The sequence below is a fragment of the Charadrius vociferus genome, unplaced genomic scaffold, assembly GCF_000708025.1.
Source record: "Charadrius vociferus isolate BGI_N301 unplaced genomic scaffold, ASM70802v2 scaffold230, whole genome shotgun sequence".
In the NCBI taxonomy this organism is placed as follows: Eukaryota; Metazoa; Chordata; class Aves; order Charadriiformes; family Charadriidae; genus Charadrius; species Charadrius vociferus.
In genome coordinates, this window is record NW_009646500.1 from 539,214 (window position 1) to 565,180 (window position 25,967).

General features: G+C 38.7%; 1 protein-coding gene across 1 annotated transcript in view; it reads left to right on the forward strand.

Moving 5' to 3' along the window:
- TRDN (triadin) overlaps positions 1-25,967 on the forward strand; it is a 140,680-nt gene that overhangs the window by 98,976 nt on the left and 15,737 nt on the right. The window contains exons 13-15 of the mRNA XM_009883240.1: positions 828-899; positions 13,691-13,753; positions 14,584-14,646. Coding sequence (XP_009881542.1) covers positions 828-899; positions 13,691-13,753; positions 14,584-14,646 — 198 coding nt within the window. The remainder of the gene's footprint in view (positions 1-827; positions 900-13,690; positions 13,754-14,583; positions 14,647-25,967) is intronic.

A 25,967-nucleotide genomic window follows, 5' to 3' on the forward strand; every position in this document is an offset into this window, starting at 1 on the left:
TTTATTTCACAGGACACAACAAATTGTGCTTTCCAAATGACAATGACATGATAGCTACTGAGCATAACTGCCAGAGAAAGGAATGAAAAGGAAATTATGAGAGTGCAAACAGGTGTTATAAACCAGAAAAGAAGCATAAATAATATTAGAGTGCAATTGATCTGTTTGTGAATCTCTGGTGAAATGAAATGAAAAATATTTTTGATAAAGCATGGTATCTGCACATAGGCTAAGGTACTACAGAAAGTTCCAGTTCAAAACTATGAGAAAGTACAGTTCAACACTCAGAGAGAGCAGAGGTGTTTCTGTTGGCAGCTGGAATAAGAACCTTGTCAGTGTTTACAGTGCATGACCTGGTTGGTATTGGCTAATTACAAATAATCCTTAAGGATGAGAAACATAATTTTTACTGGTGTTTCAAGAGGTTCATAATAAGTGGACTTGAGGCAACAACTGAAGATGATTTTTTCAACAGAATAAAATGTTTTTACTGTAGAAGAGGCATCATGAATATGTAACCTTATTATCACAGTATTATTCTTCAGAATTTTTTAGTCTAATGAAGAAAAATAGAACTGTAAGCATTTCAGCATATGCTTGAGTCACTGGGACTTCATTGATTTAAAATGTGTCTCTTAAAAATAAATTACTTTATTTGTTGAGAAATACATTTCCTTTCTATGGTGTCTGGAAGATAATGGCTTTTATGCACAGTGTAATATTTTAACCATGAAAAATTCTGAAGGGAGCTCAGCCTCCCAGCAAATCTGCACAGCCTGTTAGTAAAGACATTTTCTATGCTTCTTAACCTGTATGCTTATGTGCAGGACATAAGGAAATGGTACCACCTCGTCTTCTTCTAGAACATAGTCCAAGAAAGAAACCAGCAGCTATTGAAGGCAAGTTTGACTTTTTTTCCTCCATTATTGGCTTCTACTTATTACTTTGACTCTGTTCTAATGGATCTTGTTTATAAATATAACCTATATTATAAACTGTTAACCTATATTATAAAACTGATCAAACAATTAGGCCTAGGATATGATATTTGGATATAGGACATCATATTTGTATGACAAGACCTAAATATTCCTTATGGCAGTCCCAGAGATGGCTCACGGGATTTCCTGAGTGAAATAGATTACAGGATCGAGACCCAAACTGTAAAATGATTTGGATGGTGTTCAGCCATAAGTTGCCATCTAATTGTAAACATAATCATTATCTTCTTAATATACTTTGGATTACTCTTTGAGCTATTGTTATTCACTAATGTTTCTGTGTATTATCTGCAGTAATGAACACGATATTTCTGGCTCTGCATTTATCAATCCTATTCCTATTGTTAAAACTACTGAAAGAAAAATACAAATTCAGATCTTACCTTTAGAAGATTAAAACATAACTCCTGCAATTGAATTATATTGTTTACAGTCTAATCATATCAGTAAAATAGTTGAAATATGCATTTTAATTTTAAAATGGACTATGTCCGATGACTTAAAACTACTACTGCAATATACATTCTTGGTGTCTACACCATACAATTTAATAGTACAAAACACGTGAGCCTTTTCATGCAATTATATAGCAGTTTTCATATAATACTTCAGAGTCATTCAGTCACATCGTGGCACTTGCTAATCTCCCTCATAGAGGTCTTAGTTCTATCTTATCCAGAAAGCAATTGCAATCAAAGAGGAAAACAGATGGGATGGCAGCAGAATAAGTAACAAGAGCTACAAGATTTGCCTGCATTTGGAAGCAGAAAATGAGAGTTAGATTTTGGCAGAGCCTATGGCTAAAGCAAAGAGTTAAATTAATTAGATATGTCTGTAATGTGATTATTGTGAATCAGAACATTTGGATAAAAATCGTTATGTGACTTACTATCTCTTTCCCCACAATCTCTTTTACCTCAAATGAATATTTCTTTATAAACACACTGTTTAAAGGAGTATAAAATTGTGGTTATTGTGACACAATATAGTATATAAATAGATTTGCAGTCCTGCTTATTTTAGGGAAATGTTTGAACTTTGCTTATCAGCAAAAAGAAGTCCCTGCAATGTTAAACACTGTTATCCACCAATTAACCATCATGGAAAAAAGACATAATAGAAAATACTGCTGCATTTGCCAAGTGATAAACTTAATCTTTAAATATAACTGTTATACAACATGAACTAGCATCAAATTAACATTAAGTTCTTGATTTTCAAAATCATGAGGAGCATGCAATTACTGCAATTGCACATGGAAATGACTATTTATGACCAGTTACACATTTGTGTGTTTCATTAGCTCATTTATGCATGCAATTGAGGTAATTGTGAATGTAAATTAGACATCCATTTGGCAAACAAATTGGGGGGCAAATTATCTGCTCAGAATCATACAACTAAATTCCCTTTAAGGCTCAAGGCCAGTCACTTAGATATAATACTGTTCATGCAAGAGTTTTGGAGGAAATGAAGAAGGAAGAATTACTTGCAAAACGCTGCTGTGAAATGCTGTTAAATTGTGCTATTGTGTGGTTTCCATACACAAGAAAATATGCCACAGTGCCTGTAGGAACCCTAAACCCTGAAGCTTTATTTCAGCTGTGGGAAAAATAATTAAGTAATTTATGGGAATATTTGGCACAGTGTCAGAAGGGAAAAAGAGGAGTAGGCAGAGAAATTTAAATCTCTGAAATAGTTGAAGAGACATCTGTGACTTCTTAATACTTACATACCTTTATGACTGGTACATCACTAAATAGCACTGATCAGGTGAAGGGACAGAGTGAAACAAAAGATTCTTCTTACCATAAGTATAGTTGAAGATGGTATAATAAGATCTCAGAATGGGGAATAAGTACAAGCATTTCTTAATTGAGAAACGTACTTTATATAACACGGAAGGACCAGCCCAGCCTTTGACAGAAGTAATCAGCTCTGAAAAAAGGTAAAACCACAGGAAGTAACAGAACAGTAGTCACACAGAAAAATTATGAAAGCAATCTATTTAGACCCTAGGCTTTCCAACTCAGTGATATTCAGACACTAAATACAAAACCATGCAGCTGGTAAGGCTGAGAAGATTTTACCCTTTTTCTGGATTGAGATGTTTTCACTATTCCCCTGTTTTGCCACTGCCTTCTTAGGTAATCTTGGACCATACTTGATTTCTGATAAGGTGAGAATAGTGGCAGTATATGTGCCAGATTTCTGTAATGTTTTTAGATTCTTTGATACTTTCAAACAGAATGCTTTTCCTGGATAGTATCCAATGCCCAGTAGAAACTATGCTCTGCTGAACTGGTGAGGTCTTAGAAAAAAAGCATATTGTTATTATGTATTAAATCTCAGCCTTTCTCTCCTTGTCATTGTCATTTTCGCTTCCCTCACCTCTACAGTGAATCTTTTGGAAAAGGGGTGATTATGTAAGACAATCCCAATTTGTACACTATATTCTAGTAGTATGCAATAAATTGCATTGAAGTGTGTGCACGTGAATTGAATTTTTCAAGTATCTCCTGGTCAGAAAGCAAAATGCTTTGTACTCATCTGTTCACAAAGGTAAAAAGAGTTCATTGCTCTCCTATTTCATGGTGGTTTGGCACTGCTTTCTTGAGATCTTACAGTCAAAGTTCAATGAAAAGTTTGACGTTTCAGGCCACCAACAGAAGAGAATAGCAAAACAAAATAAGACAAAACAGAAGACCCTGTAACAATAAACAAGAGAAAGAGGGAAAAGGAATTTGTGAAGAGAAAGACATTGATACATAACTTCTACTTGTCTTGCCAGCTTGGAAACTTGTTTGGCAAACCATGAAGTAAAAGAACTCATTTTAAATTCTTTGTCTTATCTTTTTTCTGGAGCTTTCACAAGGACTTGGAAGCAGCGCTCTCAGCTTGGCTGACACTCTGATGCTGCCACCTAGGGAGGATGCCGGTGTTGGCTCTAATTTGAACAGATCTCCATGGCTATCTGAACTTTGACGTTAATATACTTTTTCCTTGGCTGTAGTCTTCTCCACCTCTTTTAACTCTAGCTTGCTTGTATTTTGTTATCCACTGACACTCTAAAACTGCCCTGCAGGGTACATTGATTCTCTGTGAATCTCTCTCTCAGGCCTTGGCTTTTCTGCCCAGCTCACACAGCTTTGAGCTTCCTCCATTTTCCCATTTGCCTGAGAAGGACTCTCCTTTCTGACAGTTCTCCCATGTTATGCTCTCTGATATAGTAGGGTGATCTCTCACAAAGATGCTGCAGCTAGACAAAAAATGTTGAAACTAAGCTCAGAGGCTTAGTTAGTTAATAGTTAGGGTTCATATTAATTGTTCCAGAATAACATGTCTTTGCTTTTTCACAAGATCACAGCACCTCTGTGAGAAGCCTGTATCAAAGTCCTTCTTTCAGTGGAAGACGTCTTAATACATATTACATATGATCTCAAGCAGACAGTATGTTTTGTACCACTTTGAAGATCATTGTATCACAAAAAAAAACTTTGAACAGCATTGTATCTGAGTATGATTTTCCAGGTTCTATTGTCCTAGGAGTCTGTGCTTGTATCTTTGGGTAGGAGAGCATTTTTCACAGAAGAGTCATCAACAGAACTGTTCTGATGTGTTAAAGGATCATGATGGGCTCTAAAATATTCCACTCCTTTGACAGGAGTATACTGGCTGTTCTTTGTCATCTTGCTGGTATTTATGACATTAAATGATGTAAAAAAAGAAAAATCTAAAATCTCTGTAATGTCTTCAGAGGATCTCTGAGGGGAAAAAAAAATTTGTTTTCTTTAGATCACTGTTTGAATCCTCTAATTACAGATTTTGCAGAATGCAGTAAAGTGAGTTGCTGTGAAATATGTTTAACTTCCTCCAAAACTCCTACAGAGGCTAAATTGGCATTGAAAAAGAAATCTGCATCTATCTTTGTTGCTGTATAGAATGTACACTACCTAACTATCTTAAGAAGAATTTCTAGTCTGTACTTCAGTTCATGAATATAACATTAGGGGATATAACCAAGAGTATCTAAATTACTAAAACCAATACAAATTTTGACAAAGCTCGCTTGATGTATAGAAGTGTATAAATCTTGTGCAAATCAATCTGCCTCTGTACAGTCTGTCAATGGCCGCCTTCTCTGCTCTATACAGATTGTTCTATAAAAAACTTTTTTTCCTTTTGTGCTACAAAATCAATTACCCTTAAAAAAAAATCCTTCTAGTGAAAGACAGCAATTCAAAATACAACAGGAATCTTTCAAGAATGCAGAATTTTGAAGTTTTCTCCACATTTAGAACATTTTTATTAATACTGGCATGATTTGTGGATGAAAATCCATTTCATGATAAATTTTAATCCAAGGGAGAATAAAAATAAATAAGAAAAATGTTTTGATCAGAAATATTATAATACAATGGGCTAGGTTTTAATATAGTTTATTAGAAGAAACAGTTTAGGTAGCTTTTACGGGGTACTGTATGCACAGTATAAAAAGAAAGGGGTTTTTGAGAAATATGGGCCCTACTTCTCCATAAGTCTATATTGAAGATAGCAAAACTTTTGAAATAATATGCACAGACAGGCACAGACAGTGAGTTATTTAGTGATTTAGATTAGGCATTTAAACAGTAAACTCTAATGATTTAGCTATCATGAAAAAGCCTAAATCTTCAGTTTCGGAAAGCTCTTGACATTTTACTAAATGACATGAGGCTCTTCTGTACTACTTTTATTCTAGCATAAGACAGAAAAAATTAAACAGACATTTGGAAAAAAGCTTACTAAAATGTAGAAAAAATATGTACAAAGATATCTACATTTTGATTAGACTTATTATGTTTTCTCATTATTAATAATAATAATAATACAATTTACAATATTAGATTATGCATTTTAAAATAATTAATCACCAATTATCACCAAAATCTAACCAATATAACAAAAACAAATTACTTTCAGGATTATTTTAACTTTTTAAAATGTTTTTTAACTGTTACAGAAAAACAATTATCTTTTCCATATGTTGCACCCGCAAATGGAAAATACTTACTTGGATCGAGATTTTTTGGGTTTTCAAAAGCAGAAATTCCCAATTTCTTTGGAAAGAAAAGGGAAACCCTTGCAGAAGAGGAACTGCATAGCCTGGTTATCCTGTTTTCCTAAGCCTGAGACATTCTTGCTCAAAAGCATCCCCCATAAAAAGCATCATCAAAACTCTTCCCAGGACTGGTAACCCAACTGATGCTGCCATTGATTCATGTGTCCTAGTAGGAATGTCAGTCACAAAGCTGGAGAAGGCTAACCCTGCTGCCTTAGCTGTGTCGGTTTGGCTCTAGCTAGGGAAGGTTGTACCATAAGAAATCAATGTTCCCCTGGGAATTTAATTCTATATCATAATCATACTTGCATCATATTTGCCATTGACCAATGTCCAATAGATTTTCTATTGTTGCTCTTGTCATGGAAGTTGGCATGCCCTCTCTTTTTTCCCCTGGCACGCATACTCTGGCTTCATTACACTGGTGTTTGTACTCCTTTGTTCCCCACTGTGTTGTTTAGTGAGGGCAACATATGGCCCCATGCTATTAACGAACAGTTTTGATGCTTAATTCAACAGAGCCATGAAAACGAAGCCTATGATCACTACAGGAGGAAATGAGGAACACTTATGTGGGTCACATGAAAGCACTAGGAATTTCAAGCATGATATGACTATTGCATACTTTCTGCAGACCTCAAAAATATCTCCATAAGCAATCTTCAAAGCTGCCAAATAGTGTTTCAGATTGCGATTTGAAAACAGTGAAGCAGTTTCAAAAAGCAAAATCAGGCTGGAGAGATTGCCTAGGACTTCAGGGTGTACTATATCTCCAATGACCTTTGTGGCCCATTAGTCTTTCACTTGCTCAATAGGAGAGCAAATTGTATTGCATTACTCTGCTGAAATGAAATCATGTTGTTTAAACAGAGCTTTGCCAAAAAATGCACTTAATTTTGGCCTAAGCACTCACCTGTAAGTTAGTGAGAGTATGTGAGTGTGTGCGTGCGTGCATGTGTATATGTGTTTGTGTGTGAAAAGAAGCAAGCCTAAGATCTTTAGATTAATACAATTCAGGTTTCTTTGATCATTCTTGACTTTTCAGTAGTTTGGCTGAGACAAGATAGAATTATTTCTCATAGAGAAAATAACTGGATGAATAAAGACACTCTTACCTCAGAAAGATAATTTTTTTTTACTTCAGAAAGGCTGTTTTTTTTCAGAGACAGCTGAGGTAAATTTTTACTTGAAATTTAGATTTAATTTAAGAGTATGATTTCCATGGCATCCTAAATTAAACAGAAATATTTTCCTGATTTTTTTTAATTTCTCCAAAATGTTTGTAACACTATAGAGTCCTTATTGTGTGAATGTGTGTGAAATGGTTTAGAATCAAAAGTGCAACCGACCAGTCATTGTCAATCTCCACCCTAAACAACATGAAAAGGGGAAGGAAATGTAATAAAAAACTGAACGGTAATGAGTTATTTTACTATTTAAAAGGATATCCAGGTCCCACTGAAATCCACAGCAAAACTTTCATTGAGTTCAACAGGGAAAGGATTTCAGTCACCAATTAAAAGAAAGGAAGAACAACCATAATCCCTAGGAAATTAATGTGGAAATACAATTTTAAAAATACAACTCTTTTTTTTTTTTTAATGGTCTTTTAAAATTATGCTGGTGACAGCTTAAGGGCTACAGAGATGCCTGCAGAAAAATGGAAAGAAGTTTTACCTGGAATGAAGTTATTGCATTCAGTCTGAAATATAGTTTCTCAGGAAATGCTAAATTAATATTTGGTTTATTCTTTTTTGTATGTAAGTGAGTATACACATATCTCTGCTGCTCTTTATTTCTGCCAGGACCAGAATCAGTAGGCAAGAAAAGCTGTTGTAGTATTTCACAAAGCCAGGCAATATCCAAAGTCTCTCACAAGGGCTTTTCTCCTGAGATTTCCTGACAATGGGGTTTTAGATAAATGCAGATAAGCCTTGTATAAGTATCTGAACTTTAGAGGGCTTATCTGAACCAAAACATCTCTAAACTTCTGACATTCAGTCCCACTAGTAAGTGTTTGTTACACACATGCCTCTCCACAAGAAGGTACCGTGACTGTACTTTACTGCCCTCCTTACCTCAATTTCTCAGAGGGGATGGGATGAGCTGACAGTTCCTTCCAGAGTCAGTGTTTCCATAAGCACATGGAGCATCTGGAGCAGTACGGAGAAGAAACTCTTAAAGCACCTTCTTTTTCCAGTTCCCGGGCAGCATTCCCATGACACTATGCCCAGAAACTCACATGCATGCCTAAATTTAGATTCCACTCAGCGCTGGCACAGAAGCACACTGGTCTTACCAAGCCCGTTTTCAAGTGTTGCATTGTTTGCATGTTTCTGTTATCTCCCCTCCCCCTGTTGTCCAAGAATTAGTTGTCATTCATGAGACTAATACAATGACATTGTCAAAGATGGTAAAGGCAGTTCAGATTGAAACACTTCTTTCTTGGTCTTTGTTGAATCCCACGTGGTTTTCCACCAGTGTCCTTGGTCCCTCACCTCTTACTCAGAAATAAATAATTCCACCCAAGAGATTTCTTTGGTTTAGGAATGTTCTCTTTGCTCCAGTCACTTCCCAAGAAAACTATTCTATGCTGCTTCTATATTTTTCCTCAGGAAAAATTTTTTACCTGAGTTTCTCATTCAGTAGCACATCATTGCTTTAATCCACACTTATGCTTGTTGGATTCCTCCTTGTACTACATAAAGCACTTCTGCATAGAGTCTACAGAAGAAATCTGACTAAATGCAACGTCCATTGCTGTCTTGCTGACTGATTCTGTCATCTTGTACTCTTCCATCGGCATAGATCCCTCTTTCATTCTTGTAAAGGCATTGCAGGCTTTTGAAGGCGAGGTCTTTTTGTACACTTATCTCTTACACCCTGTACGTAAAATGTGGTTTAGGACTAGTGCTCATAGTGAAACAATAGCATTAATTACATTATCACGAAATAGTAACAATAACAATAGATTTTTTAATAGTCAATTGCACTTGAATTCCATACTGTAGCCAACCCTGAATCAATCAAAACCACCTTGTGTTTCCTTGTGTAACCTACTGTTTGCCCATATTATGATCCCTCTTTATGCAGTTGATCCAAGGACATTTGTAGTCCCGTTACTGTTCTTAGCTAAAAAATGTAAGTACTTTCAGCTAACAGATGGGGTTCATATTTTACAGTGTAAAAGACTTGTGTCAATTCCTATTTAATTATTTGCTCTGCCTCTTAATTCAGCTGTGTACATATCTGGAGAAAACCCACTGCATTTAGTGCTTCAGAAATGACAGGTTTTGCTGGTGTTCAATATACACTTAATATGCAACAATCTAAATGTGAGCTACTCAAATTGAGAGGAAATAAATTTATTCAAGAAATGGGATTGCTTCCTTAAATCAGAAATAGCTCTTTCTACAATATCCATTTACCAACTCCATCGTTTTCCTTTACATAAACTTTTGTCAGTAGTAGCTGTGAGGAACATCAATGGGGACAGGCACAACTGAGATGTGAATGGAAGCCCTGTGACTGTTTTTATCAAACTTGACCAAGAGTGCATATCTTGCATTGGGTAGCACTAATGGGAACTAGGGGACACATTGCTTTAATACCTCTCTGTAATCACCCTGTAGAAAACTCATAACGAATATAGATGTCTCTAGACTCCCTGGACACTCTGAGTATTGCAACTTGAGAGCCTGATGGAAGAAAATTATGTCAGTGGAATTAACTTGTGGAATAACTTAGCAATAAAAACTCTGCAGCCAGGGAAGTAGTCTCCTTGTGCTTTAGGTTATTTGCCACAAAAATTCCTGCTACTTCCTGTACATCCTCCATACAGAGCTCCACTTCTCAAAGCTTCGTGTCTCAGCTCATGGTTCTCAAGATACGTATGGTTCTGAACCTGGGCCAGAGAAGCATGCAAAGTGCTATAAATTCAAAGGCAGAAATGGTGTCTGATTAAAGAGAATCTTGTTGGTTGAAAGGAAGACCAGGGAACTACTGGCTGGTCAGTCTTATCTCTGTGCCTGACAAGATCATGGAACAGATCCTCCTGGAAGCTCTGCTAAGGCACATGGAAAATAAGGAGGTAGTTGGTGGCAGGCAACATGGCTTCACTAAGGGCAAATTGTGCCTGACAAATTTGGTGGCCTTCTACGATGGTGTTACAGCACTGGTAGATAAGGAAAGAATTTGTGCAAAGCATTTGACACTGTCCCACACAACATCCTGGTCTCTAAATTGGAGAGACATGGATTTGATGGATGGACCACTCAGTGGATAAGGAATTGACTGGATGGCTGCACTCAAAGAGTTATGGTCAATGGCTCCATGTACAAGTGGTGAGCAGTGGCAAGTGGTGTTCCTCAGGGGTTGGTACTGCGACTGGTACTATTTAATGTCTTTTTTGGTGACATGGATAGTGGGATTGAGTGCACCCTCAACAAGTTTGCCAATGACACCAAGCTGTGTGGAGTGGTCAGAACACTGGAGGGAAGGGATGCCATCCAGAGAGACCTGGAAATGCTAGAGAGGTGGGCGTGTGCAAACCTCATGAAGTTCAAAAAGGCCAAGTGCAAGGTCCTACAACTAGGTTGGGGCAATCCCAAGCATAAATACAGGCTCGGCAGAGAATGGACTGAAAGCAGCTGGGAGGAGAGGGACTTGGGGGTGTTGACTGATAAGAAGCTCAACATGACCCACCAATGTGTGTTCCCAGCCCAGAAGGCCAACAGTATCCTGGGCTGCATCAAAAGAAACGGGGGCAGCAGGTTGAGGGAGGTGATTCTGCCCCTCCACTCCGCTCTTGTGAGACCACACCTGGAATGTTGCGCCAGCTCTGGAGCCCCCAACATAAGAAGGACATGGACCTGTCAGACCAGGTCTAAAGGAGGGCCACGAAGATGATCAGAAGGCTGGGGCCACTATCCTATGAAGACAGGCTGGGAGAGGTGGAGGTATTCAACCTGGAGAAGAGAAGGCACTGGGGAGAGCTTATAGTGGCCTTGCAGTATCTGAAGGGGGCCTACAAGAAATCTGGAGTAGGACATTTCACAAGGGCATGTAGTAATAGGATGAGGGGGAATGGCTTCAAACTGGAAAAGGGTAGATTTAAAATAGATATTAGGAAGAAATTTTTCACTATGAGTGTGGTGAGACACAGGAACAAGTTGCCCAGGGAAGTTGTGGAGGTCTTATCCCTTGAAGTGTTGAAGGCCAGATTGGATAGGACTTTGAGCAACCTGGTCTAGTGGAAGGTGCCCCTGCCCATGGCAGGGGGGTTGGAACTGCATGATCTTCAAAGTCCCTTCCAACCTAACCATTCTATGATTCTATAACCTTGGGCTTACAGATTATTCCTGTGCATCATCTAGCACCAGAAGTATAAAGAAGCAAAGAACTTAATCTAACTGGAAAAGCAGAGCTGTTAACAGCTCCACCATAACTGAAGCACTCAGAAAAAAATGGAATTCACAGAAGCACCACCAGCACTTTAGTCTCTAGTTACTAAGAGCAGAGAGAGGCTAGTGGAAGTCAGTCAGTCGGTTAGAAGGAAGCTTTTTTCTGACAGTAACTGATAGGCTTGAGGTATTTAACAGTTTTGGTTAAATCAGGCAGAATAAGCAAACAATCAAACCACATTTTTGAAATTAGAAGAGTTGTACATTGCCTTTGGAAATGAAACACTGAAAAGTCATAGGTGGCACAGGGAAGTGGAGCTGCGGAACAGCTTGTGCGTAATCTGAGGCTGAAGAGTCTTCTGTTTTGAGGAGGCAGCCATGGTCCCTAGCATGAGTCTCTGGAACAGAACGTCAAAGAGAGAGAGAGAGAATCCTGGGAAGCGTAGAGATAGACAATAACAAGAGTATTAAAATATACGAGAAAATGAAGCTCCAAACAAGCTTGTGGAGGATGAGCACTACTCTGATGCTCTATACGTGCTTAAGAAACCTGAGTATCATAAAGCACGCTCACGACACAAAAGAATTTGTATCTCGAAGTCCAGTACACTCAAGGTTTCATCAGGGAGAATTAAACACAAAACACTGGGAGAAACATTCTGTAAAATGTATGCAAAGATTTTCTGCTTCATTTTGTCAAGACAGTAACAAGGGAAATGCGTTGAACAAATTTGTTTAAAACAAGAAAGTGCTGGAACATGTCAAGATGATGCTTAATGTTAAACACTATTGTCAGAAAATCAGCAGAAGTATGGTTTGGGCAGACCCTGAATATTGGTAAATATTCCTCCACGATAGGTAAAATAACTTTATTTATGAAACCACCATGGACCGACTGTGAAATTCATGTACTTTATGAAAATAGCAATTTTTCTATCAAACATACACATATTTTGCTTTGGTTTAGGAAGCATGCTGTGCAGTATTTCAATTAATTTTTTTCATTGCCTGTTTGTATATATTTGTTCATGCAGAAGAAAAATCTATTGTCATAGCTAAAGAAGTGAAAAGTAAGTTTATTCGTTTTTCCTTTATCTTCATGTTAATTTATGCAAGGGATAATAGCATATTTGCTTCTTGGATCTGCTGGCTTCAGAAAATATTCCTATACCTTAAATATTTTTCAAGTAAAGAAAAGACTCTTGCTTAAAGGCTTATTGTCCTGTGTTTGTGCTATTTTGTACGGTAATAAAGCTCGGTATCTTATCCACATTCATAACAGTAAAACATCACAAAAAGAAAACTATAGTTCCACTAACTACATCAACACACAAAGCCATACAGCACAAACAGAAGGTAACAAATTTGGCTTTTTGTGGATGAGAAGTTAAAAAAAAAAAACATTTAGATTAGCTACTCTTGTACTTTTGTATTCTTCCCCATTAAATGGGGATTCATTTCCCTGAGGAAAAATATGAATTATAGCTTCCTCATTTCCTCTACTGAACTCTCAATTTTCTAATTAATAACATTCATGGAATAAGTAATTAAATTGTTGCAGCTTTTTGTAAAATAAGGAAAAAAATCTTTATTTCTACTGTTGTCCAATTAATTGACAAAATAGAGGCAGATGCTTTTAAAAGAACAAGAAATGTTCTTTTGTAGATGATGCTTTAGCTGCAATTCTCCATAAATAACAGAAGTCCCGTAATGACAGTTTCAAATGTTCAATTCATAAAAGGTATTATAAAGATATATTATATACACAGGCTTTTCATGGTATTCTGCACTTATTTCCAAGTACCACTTGCAAGTTTTGCTGCCATTCAGTCAAATTTTATAAAAGAAGCAGAACAGGTGCATGGCTACTGAATCAGCACAATAAACTCTTAGTTACACCAGGTTAATGGGCATAATTTCTTGAATTAGTACTTATTTAAGTAATTATCCGGTGTACATACTGGTTCCAGTTCTATCCTCAGCACCACATTCACTCTGAGTATTAAGCGGTATTTCTGAGCTGCGGATAGTAAACTCCTGAATAAGTGATCAGCTTATCAAACCTAGAACCTATTGCAGTTAGTCAAGGATTCCCATCCCAAACATACATACATACATACGGGTGTGTGTATATATATACATATGTATGTGAAAGTAATCAGCTGAACTTCTGTTTTCTTTTTTAGAGAGAAAAGAGGAAAAGAAAAAGACTGATGTAAAGAGGGCTACGACTGAAACTAAGAAGAAAGGTATAGTTCAGGAACGTTTCTTACTGGCCTCATTCAGCTTTTACTCCCAGTGCTGGCTCAAATCCCGTTGCTTTTTGTTTGGTCAATCCTATGCTTCTGGCTCTGTACTGTCCTTCTCTTAGTTGCTTAGTCACTCTTTACATGTTACTGCTTCTTCAGTATTTGATGTCTGATGTGTTCAGTGTCTGATATTTTCTAAACTCTTTTTCTGACAAATAAAAAGTCCTGTTTGGTGGCTATGTATGGTCTTGTTAAACAATTTAACGGAGTCCCTATATATAGCAGGACATAGTGATGGTGCCATACACAAAACTCAGTCCATGGTACACCACTTTCTGAAGGTGGAGTAGATTTATTTTTTTATTTTATGGAAACACAACCAAAACTTGCAGTGACCAAACTGCAAAGCCTTGATATCCATCTAAATAACATATTGGATCATTCATTCCCAGGAAGCATCTAAAATCCACTAAGGTCTTCCTTTCATGGGAAAATATTTATGTCATTCATTATTTTTTAATGATCTCATTGCTACTGGAGCTTAAGCTAAAAGGTACCACGTTCATGCACTGATGATTTTTGCCTAGCCTTTGATGAATTATTAAGGGTCCAAATCATCCATAGTCGATGCATACTGATTAATTTTCATTTTCAGCTGATTGCTCTGTGGCTAGTTGGGTGCAAGTGCTATAAAGGAATAATCTGAACTAAACTCCCAAATAAGTCACATTTTTTTCAGCGCGTGTCCACCAGGACTTGGCTGACTGCATATTTGAGTGTATGATTCAGAGTTCTAGCATATCAAATAACTTTCTTTAATTAAATCTTAGAAAAAGAAGAAAAAAAAGAGAAAGCTCATGAGAAGACAGCTGTCCCTGAAATTAAAAAAGCAGGTAAGAAATTGAAGTCTGTCTTTCTCTGCAGTAGATATCTGGCTATTTAGTGTAAGCACTTTCAGGTTTTAAGCATTTGAGATAGCGGTGTGTGTAATTCATGATCACTTAAGAATCAGAGAGAGAGAGAGTGAGAGAGAGAGAGAGAGGGTGAGCTCACAGTATATTTCTTTTATATGTGTGTGTAATGTGTTTCCATTATATTATATATTTATAGTATTTTATGCATATTATATTTATGCATATGCATATTTTTACACAAACATTAGAAACACAGCTTTCTCTTATACAGTAAATCAATCAAGAGCATAAATAGTTTCAAAGGGTGCGTGGCATGGAAAGACTGAATGGAGTGCATAGATTTTTACATGAATTATTTCACAAATTCAGCTCATTTTAAGTACTAAATAGAAACATCAACATATCAAACCACTTAATGTTGTACAAAATAGTTATTCTTCTGAGGCTTTATCCACATCCAGAAAATAATTTTTGAAAAAGTTAAAAATAAAGTTAGTAGATGTCCTTAACCTAATCAATTGTGTTTCATGCTATTTAGCATAAAAAGATAAATTTTTCAATAAGATTAGAAATTAACATTTGGGTCTTGTCTACACTGAAATTGTTGTAACTTTTCTTTCCTGTTATTTCAGTAAATTTGCAAGTATGTTTAATGCAAAAATGCAAACATATCTCCAGTAAGTTAACACAGTCTGTGAAACTGTCTCATTAAAATCAGGTCTCATTAAAATCAAGGAGAAACAAAATGGTCAGTCTAATGGTTTGGTCATCATCTCAGTTCCTAGAAACACTGGTTCTACTTGTTGCTTTGTCAAACACTGTGTATAACATTCTAGAAGCCATCAAGTACTCAGATGAACCTTTCTGTAGACTAGAGTAATGCCTAAAACCGTAGAAAAAGATTTAAAATAGGATTGAAAGATTCAGGACTATAGTTACTATGTCCTTAAGGCCAGCCTTGTACTTTGTTATCTAATTATTCAAATCTGTTGAATTTTATCAAAAGCAAAGAGGATAAATATACCACTATTTACTAACATTGTGGATTACATATGCAAATTTCAATATGCAACTGGCTTCTTTGCCATTGAGTTGTACATGATCTACATAAGCTTTCCTATTCAAGTGTCTATGGATAGGGAGAAAAATGTTAATTTATGTTTGGTACAATATAAAAATACACAGAATGACACAGAATATCTTGGAGTACTATCCTGGTAGCCCCATGTTTAAATATGCTCCAGTCTTTTATGGTAGGGAGTGGCACACTGGCAAAGGGATGGGGATGAAAGGGAATACTCTTCTCCAAGTTAAGTTGCATATTTAAATGTATAAACACAGATCTAAAAAGAATATAAGCTGAAAATTCAAATATCTTCTCTAATTTTATTCTGGTTCTAAGTTTGTATTTCACTTGAGAATACAGAATTGTAAAAGATTACATTTTATGGCAGAGATGCAGCATAAAGTTATTAATATGTTCATCTTCACAAGCTGTTGCTAAATCCAGTGAGTCATCCTACCAATGCTAGAAAGACACAAATTAGACAAACCGAGACATCCGCACATTTCTGTCCCTTTTATTAGCTCTGTAGGTTGCTGCATTTTGAAGAGTTTACTAGCCTTTGTGTAAGAGGATGGTAATCCATAATATATTCCAGCTACACATGTTGCTGTTATTCCTCATTCAGCTTGCTCTTTGAATGCATGTGTACTTTCTAGCTTTGATTGGCAGCACCTATTGTTATCCCTAAAAGGTTTTAAGCCTGAAATAATTGCCACATTTGATCAACAGAATAGTAGTGCATAGCCCAGATTTGAAATGAGGCACCTCAATGTCTGATAGTATTTACATGCTTTGGGCAGACACAGCAAATGAACCTCAGAGCGCTTGAATCAGCAGCGTCGATAAGCATCCGTAAGCAAGAGCGTAGGAACAGCTTCCAATTTTCTTAGCTTTTCCCATTAAAAGGCTAGGCAGAGGCTAGTGCATTAAAAATAAATTCATCGCCCTGCTTCTCAAATCCTTCGCGTTACCGCTGGATGCCTCTGATTTTGTGTCTCATTTTGCTTCCCCCAACCTTTGCAGTCGCTGAAGCCGAGGTGCGTGTGGGGGACGCTGCCTCCTCACCGCCACCTGCGCCCATCCCACCCAGGCAGCTACTTCTGCCAGCAGCCGGCTGCCCAGCACCCCACTCCCACCTCTGCTCCTCTCCCTCGCGTACCTCCTCCCAGAAGACTCACCTCTGACAGGAGGCCCACTAACCAGGCTTTCCCCACCGAGGAATGGTGGTGTGTACAGGCTGTCAGGCATAGGAGAGAGAGAGAGAGGAGGAGATGCTCCGTAAGCACTAGGTGACAAAAACATCTCTACACTAATGCTCTGAGGGTAGCACTTCCCTCTGTTCCTCTCCATCTCTCTTCCTCTAACAAGGAACGCTTGTGATTGCAAGTACTGAATATTTTTGCTGATTAATATTTTAGATTAGCCCTTTTGTCCAGGAGACAATTTTATCTTTAGTGTTAACAGAATGGAGTTTTCTTATGGCTCTTCATTAACTCCATCCCTGTGATGTATTTGTTTATTTGCATGCCAGCTCACTCTTTCTCTGTTCCTCTCTTCCTCCATTCCTCTCTCTCTCTCTCTTTCTGCTGCTGCAGAGGAGCAAGAGTCATCTAATGTGAAATGTTCTCAGTCTTTAGCACAGAGTGAACTGAATGATTCTTAATTAGCTTTTAAAAATGCATTGTAGATAAAACCACATTAATCCTCTGACCTTCAGCTCGTACAAAAACATTGTGTTAATTGTCCTGAAAAATAGATAATTCCATTGTTACAAACTCAGAGGTCTTGCTTAAACAAACATAATTGTCAGACACAAGGGTCTGGTATAGCTACACTTCAAAACATTTTACAAAAAAAGTCTATCCAGCGCTACTCTGGATGAAAAAGGAGTTGCATCTACAAATCCCTGTGAGGAGGCTTGCAGTGCCTCAGCAGAGTCAAGTCTTTGCCAGGATCTCCCAAAGCTCCCGGTGGCTGGGACACATGGGCTCAGAGGAGTCCAACCTGTAATCTGACTGAGAAAGTGGACCCTATCTGTTAAAGTTTTGGTGACCAACCCTACATGAAAATGAATATGCAGAGCTTGGTGTTTTCAAGCGCTCATAGTTTGCTTGCAGAGTGTTTCCTGATGGTCCCTTTCTCAGAATCTCAACAGCCTGGAGCTTCTCTGCTCCTTCTTCTGTCAGCTTTCCTAAACATTCATGATGTTCACACGCAGCCTTTGTCTTTATGTTTGATTGCTGCAAACTCCTTTCCCACTGTGTTTTGGTTCTTACAACAAATAACATAGGTAACAAATGAGCTTATGAAGCAACAAGAATGTCAACCTGGATCATCACACCATTTCCTAACTAAAGCTCTGCTCAGTTGTCATTGATGATTTTGCTTTCCTGTTACTGCTGCATAATTTCAAATAATAACGGTAATAAAAATGCCTAGGTCCTGTGCGACATTTTTTGATGGTAAATCTTAGAACCACTTTAGGATAGTCAGTACCTTTTCCTCCACTTTCCACACAGGCAAATTCAGGTATAGACATGTTACCCAGCCCAGTTGTCCACAGCACTTATATATCTTCTGAATGCCAAACCAATGCTGGCTGGACTAAAGATCTTGAAGTCTTGTATGCTTTCATTATTTCCATGATGAAAACACAGGGACACCAACCAATGCAAATGATGTTTAGGAAGAAAATATTTTTGCTTAAAAACATAAAGCCTGATCAGCTGGACATGTGTTCAAGGATCCCAAGGTTCTGACCCTCAGTGACAGAAGTTTTAAGGGTGTCAAACCCAGGTACTTCCCTGAGCAGTTCTGCTTAGCAGAGATAAATCAAGCCAAGGTCTTGGTGTGCAGATCCACTCACCCCAGATCAGGGAGCATGATCCGACTTCTATTTTGTTGTGTTGGTACATGCATGCTCCCAACCGAGCATCCAAGCCCTTACTAAGGACCATTGCAGCCCCTATCTAAATCAGGGAGCTAGGTTGCAGTGATTGCACATCCAGTGTTGAGTATGCATCTATTACAGAATCATAGAATCATAGAATTGTCTTCTTTGGAAGGGGGCTTTAAGGTCATCGAGTCCAACCATTAACTTAGCACTGCCAAATCCCACTAGACCATGTCCCTAGGTGCCACATCTACCTGTCTTTTAAATACCTCCAGGGATGGTGACTCAACCACTTCCCTGGACAGCCTGTTCCAATGCTTGACAACTCTTTTGGTGAAGAATTTTTTCCTAATATCCAATCTAAGGCTTCTCTGGTGCAACTTGAGTCCATTTCCTCTTGTCCTTTTGCTTGTTACTTGGGAGAAGAGACCAACCTTCACCTCATCACAACCTCCTTTCAGGTAGTTGTAGAGGACAATAAGGTCTCCACTCAGCCTCCTTTTCTCCAGGCTAAACAACTGCAGTTCCCTCAGCTGCTCCTCATAGGACTTGTGCCCTAGACTCTTCACCAGCTTTGTTCTCTTCTTTGGACACGCTCCAGCACCTCAACAACTTTCTTGTAGTGAGGGGCCCAAAACTGACCACATATCCAAGGTTGGGCCTCACCAGTGCCAAGTACAGAAGACAATCACTTCCCTAGCCCTGCTGGAGGCACTGTTTCTGATACAAACCAGGAAGTTGTTGGCCTTCTTGGCCACCTGGGTACACTACTGGCTCATATTCAGTTGGCTGTCGACCAACACTTCTGCGTCCTTTTCTGTGGGGTAGCTTTCCAGCCACTCCTCCCCAAGCCTGTAGTGCTACATGGGGTTGTTGTGACCCAAGTGTAGCACCCGGCACTTGGCCTTGTGTCCTACCATTGGAGGCCCATCGATGCAGCCTGTCCAGATCCCTCTGTAGGGCCTTCCTACCCTCGAGCAGATCAACACTCCTGCCTGACTTGATGTCATCTCCAAACTTGCTGAGGGTGCACTTGATCCCCTTGTCCAGATCATTGATAAAGATATGATCATGATAAAGATACATCTATTATGCATGACACCGTGTCATATGTTTCACACAGTGTGTTAGCAGGCAGTGTTAGCAGATGAGGGGAGTGGTGACGTATCTCTGGCTGCCAAAGTAAACCTTTGCCTCCTAAATAGGAAAAGTCTCTGAGCGTTTAAAGTTACTAACACTGAGGTACATTTTAATGATGTCACGGTAACAATCAAGTGAACTCACTCTGCAGTCCTGAAAAAATAAAAGCTAATCTTAGACGTAAAAACTGAAAACATTACCTTATGATTGCCACAAAATCAGGTTAACCAGTTTATTCTTGCTACCCTGTCATCCAGTGAGATCCCATAGTTGGGGTGAAAGAGTATGTTTAATCATGCTTTGAAGGAGTGATGTTATAGTATTAGGTAGGTGGAGATGATCAAGCAAGAGCAAACAAGACCTATCAGCTCCCAGTGATTTTTTGCATGGGTTGACTATAGATGCATTTTCATCAATTGTACTTTCTTTGCTTTAAAGGGTAGTCTTTGTAATTTGAAAAAAAAAAAAAAAAAAAAAAAAAAAGCAATTATTTAATAGGAAATGGAGGGAAATGACTGTTTTGTACACCAACAGTGTGTTCTTTGTTCCTGTGCTCTATACAGACAGGAAGAAAAATTCCTCTCATCATTTTTAAATTCCTGGTCTGAACAACAACAAAAAATCCATTTAATTTTGTGACTTCCTTGGCTCAACCATTATCCTTGAAGTCTTGATACGAATCCCTCCATTACAATAAGAGAACAACTACTGACACCTGGTGGCCAATTATTATTTTTTTTTTACTTTCGCTATGTATGCTTGGTTTTTTGGTCATTTGCTTTCAAAAGTGGATATTTAAAGAGTTTGCCCATGAAATGATGAACCTATTACTTATTTTCCTACGCTCCTTATCCTATTGCTTTCACGGTTAGGGAGACGGTAGAATGCCATCCAAATGTGACACCATTCTCAGAAGAAACATTTTTGAACAACAGTACTTTCATCACTGCCAGAAAAGTAAAAATGAATTAAAATATACCTTATGACATAAGTTTATACTTAGAAAAAAACCATGATTGGCATACCTACTGATCTAGAGTAGTAGATGCACACCACATTGCCTGAAATGCTTTGGGTTGATCCATCTGCAATGGATCGAACACTTCATCTGGGATCCAAATGTTGATCCCAGACTTTTTCTGATGAGCAAATGGGTTGTGCTTGCCCACATTTGTAGGAATACACCTCTGTTGCCTCTCAAGAGCAGGGTTTGAAACTCCTCACTCTGCTCTGCCCACTCCCAAGAGTGTATTTCCAGCTAGGAAACAACTGAAGTGCTGACAGCTTTCAGCAGCCCAGCTTGGGCACTGCCATATGTCTCGTGTTCCCTAATGTGACAGTTGTCACATGATAGATGTCAGCAGATGGGAGGGTGATGGGTGCTTTCAGAAGAACCCCGATGTCAGATCTGCAAGGGCCAGTGATGTATAGAAGCTGTCTCAATTTAGGCTGCTTAAAATGGCAAAATGGAGTTGTGAAGCCCGACCAAGAGAGCCCAAGGTATTTTGAAAGTGGCTGGTCACACACAGGAAACAAAACATGCTTATTCATGAATTTTCTTGTGGTTTATTAGGCAAAGTATGAGGAACAAGCAAAACCTGCAGTGGTGCCCTGGTTTGAGGTAAAACAGGACCAATTTTCATGTCAGGACTGCTATGGACCTCCACCAGAGTTTCCTCTGGCTTCGTCCTGCCCAGGCATGGGTCACCATCTTTTGGGTCCTAGCGTGGACGCTCCTACTCCTCCTCCCCGGCCGGGCAGCATGGGCAAGATGGGCCAGTGGTGTGCCCGGGGCTTCTTGCTCGACACTCCTCTGGATCCCACCTCAGCTGGCTCATGCTGAACTGGGGTGCATGTATATGTGTTATTTTGTATTTTTGATTGTCCAGGCCTGTTTTCAGAGTGGCTGCTAAAACACGTGGAAGGTAGGAGTTTTGAGGGTTAGAACCCCCTCTGACTGTTTCTTTGCTTAATCTTTTTTTGTTAATGAAAAAAGAGACACTGCAGTGCTTTGACCCTGGCCAGCAGCTAAACACCCACACAGCCTCTCGCTCACTTCCCACCCACCAACAGGATGGGGAAGAGAACAGGAAGAGCAAAAGAGAGAAAACTCATGCGTTGAGACAAAGACAGCTTAATAAGTGAAATAAAGAGGGGAAAAAACAAGGGATGCAATGGCAATCGCTCACCACCTCCCACAAGCAGACCAATGCCCAGCCTGTCTGAGCAACGCCACCCTTCCCCCTGTTCTTTCTCTGCCCTCAGTTTTTATTGCTGAGTGTGACATTATGTGGTAGGGAATACACCTTTGGTGGATTTGGGACAGCTCTACCAGCTGTGTACCCTCCCAACCTCTTCCCAGCTTGGTGGGGGCAGGCAGAGTGGCAAAAAGGTAAAGCCTTGATGCTGTGTAAGCACTGTTCATTCAGCAATAGCCAAAACACTGGTGTGTTAACAATGTTTGAGCCACAATCCAAAACACAGCTCCATACAGGCTGCTATGAAGAAAATTAACTCCATCCCAGCCAGATCCAGCACAGGAACCTATAATTCATGTTTATCTGCAGCTAGGTTTAGAGCGATTAGGAGGAGAGACAAATGTAAAAATTAAGTAACAGAATAATAAGCAATGAGTTGCCTTGTGATTCCTCATGCAGACAAATGAATGTACAAGAGCAATAATTAAGGGAGCACGGTGCGTTATGAGTTGATAGCAAATTTAGGAACAAACCATGTTAAAGCGCACACACACAAAAAAAAGGAAGATCAATTTATGGACCTTAGAACTGTGTGATTCTTCTCTAGGGTGTTACTTATCAATATTCTTTTGAAAGATTTCTCTTCTAGACTGTTCATCACTTGTACATTTCTGCAGGGGCCATGGCTCAGCTTGCAGTGTGTTTGTGCAGCCCTTAGCAAAGACCCTGGCTCTGGTCTCATCTTGACTATGATCTCAATTGGTAATAGTATATGAATCAATTCCCATACACCAAAGCCTATAAAAAACATCTAGTTTTCCCAGCTGGCTGACTGGAGCTTCAGGTTTCATCTCCTGTACTACAGGCTGATTCATTCCTGACTAATGACTTGCTCATGACACTACTATGCGTGTTAGGCCCATCGTGATTTTTTCTTGCCTACTCCTCCTCTCCTGGATCTTATTCATAACTCACCTGCTGTTTCCTGACATTTTTGCATTAGTGGGGGCGTCTGCTTTCAGACACAAACTATGCACCCAGCCCTCAGCACTGGTTGTATTTACTAACCCACAGAAATGCTGGATTAGGATTCCTGCACAGTTACCAGCAGGTGATATTGTTCACTCTTCTTTCTCTGACACAGACAGGGTTTAGTGGCATCTCTTGACTTTGATAACAATTTCCTGTTTGTGGGGCTTTGTACAACAAAATCACAGAATGTGGAGATGGAAATGACCTACTAGGTCATCTAATCCTTCCCTCTGGCAATGCAGGCTAATTCCTTACAGAATATCTTCAAGTGCTTTATTCAGTTTAGTTTTAAATGTCTGAAGTAACTAGGCCTCCATCAATTCCCACTGAATATTATTCTACAACCTAATAGATCTCACAGTTAAAAAGTATTTAATTCCAGTGTGCCTAAATTTTCCTTTGCTTAATTTTATCCCATTACTCAGAGTTATATTCTCTTGTGACACCCAAATATAGTCTTTCTAACCTCAGGGCCCAATTCTCTACTGCCTCATGTGTTATATCGCCACTCACATTTACATCTGGAAAGTAGATTCAAAACTGACAAGGTGAATGGTAAGTTGAGGTTGATATTTTTTCACACGGCCATGAAATTATAAACACAGACCATGGCTGCACATCACCTGTGTACAACGCACTGGAAAGACTGGAACTTGCATGTTGATACAGTGTCCAAATTAGAGAAAGAACAGAAAAACATTACTCAAGTTATTTACAAATTAAGGATATTCTTCAGAGAGAGGAATAAATTATTCTATTCATCTCTTCAGAAAAAGGTGTCTTTGTTATTGTGGCTACTAAGTACCTTCATGGGAAAAACAGACAAACAAAAGATGATTCTGGCTACTATATAGCTCCCTTTAATCTAGTAGGAAGAGTTTAACAAGAATGAATGACTGGGAGCTGAAGCTAACCGAATCCAGACTGAAAATGAGGTACATGTTCTTAACACTAAGAATGATAAACTACCACAGCATAGGGTGGATATTGCTTTCCCTGATGTCTGCAGAAGATGATTGTTTACCTAATGGAAGATACACATCAGCTGAAAAGGTGCCTAGTTGAAATATAGGAGTCTCTGACAACAAAGTGTCAGACTAGATAACCTGATGGTGTGTTCTAGCCTTGAACATTATGGAGGTATATCCTCAGAGGCAGACATGATAAGCTAAAAAGAACGCAGTAGAGAGTCAGCTGTATACAACTGTCTTGCCATGTTCTTTGGAACAACAGAAATTCCTTTCTGCATTATTTTTATAAGCCTTTGTAAACTAAACACAACTGGTAGTCATCCTTTAAGTATTCAGTCTTCCATGTAAAATAGGAAAGCCTGCTTTTCTAATTGATATTTCCAGAAATCATCAAGAGTCAGATATGGATATTTAGTAAAAATCAAATTGTATCTCCCCAAATGGATAAAAACAGAATAATAAAAACAGGGTCACAGTGAGGGACAAGTAAAAAAATCCAGCAGAGATGCAAACAACAGTACAGCAATTCCCATGGTTGCCATGTGACTGGCTGTTAAGGGAGTCTGCTCGTGAAACAAGACAAAAGGCAGCTCAAATATGTCCTGCACTGAAAGTTTCAAAGCACTCAATGGACTTTGAATTCTATGCTCCATCGTCAGCAGTGATTGACAACATGATTTCAAAGGTATTTAGGTGCCTAAAGACATAGCATGACACCTGGTGGGATTTACAAGCCCATCAAAGTAGGCCAGGCACATAATTCCCATTGATTTTCTGTGAGAACTGAGCTCCTAAACACCTCTACCACTTTTGAAAAAAGTACAGAGGCTGCAAGATTACCGTGGTGTTCCTGAAAATATTGTCCCTTATTGCCTGTGGAAAGAGTTCTTCAAATGGGAATGGTAACACTATTTATACCAAGACCAAAATGAACACTTATACCCTTCCAGGCATGGTTAGGGTTCAGTGTTCAAGAATTAGGAATGAGGTGAAATGCAAAGAGGTAAAGAGTTAGCAACAAGCTTTCCCTGCCTTCCCCTTGTCTCTCCCTCACCTCGCAGTAACAACTGCCTCAACATAAGACTGATTCTCCATTGCGATTGATGTGGTGACTCTGAGGTGGAAGACTGACCTCTTCTTTCATTTATTATGAATCAGCTTTAGAGGAAACTCAGTCTCCCTTCCCATCTTTGCCCACCTCCATGTGTTCTGCAAAGAAAGCTCTAGAAGAGAAGAAGGTGAATATTCACCATCTGAGGTACCTGCTCTGTCCATGAAATGTTAAGCGGCAGATGAAAAAGCTTTAAGCACCTTTCAATGACCCCTTTGATATCTATTGTCAGTTGAGCACTTTCAAGGCTATGCTGAATATTGCTCAGCCCAGACCTGTTTCTTTGTGTTTGTTCTTTTCCATCTTTGACTGCACAAAGCAGTGAGTGATGTAAGAAAAGCAAATGGTGAATGATGGTGATAAGATCTTGTTGGCAAAGAATTAGAAATGCAGAGCTCTTGATAAATACACAGAAAAGGGAGGAGGCTTGGGCTTGTCCTACAAACTTACTTTTTGATGAGTTGGCAAGAGAATCTTCCTTGAGCAAAGTACAGGAATCATTTTAGCATCTGACAGGCAATCTCTTCTGACACTGGATTGTCAGTCTTGTAAAGAACTTCTTGGAGAAATGCGATACTAGAAATAATCAAGCTTGAAGGTGATACATATTCAATCTAAAGTCCACACAGGCAACCAAATAATCAGTTTGCCTTTGGACTTTCAGATATGTAGAATGAAGTACCTGTGCTGTGCAAGCAGCTGGGTGGCACAACTTTAATTAAAGAATCTAATTTATTGCATCAACTCTGTTTATGTTGGTCTGGGGATTAATGTAATGTTTATTTTTCCAGTCACATCCAGAAATAACAGGATTAGAGTATGCCTATTCCTCAAACAATGCAAAGTTAATCTTTTTAACGAAGGAAAACAGTTCTGTGCCCTCAAAATA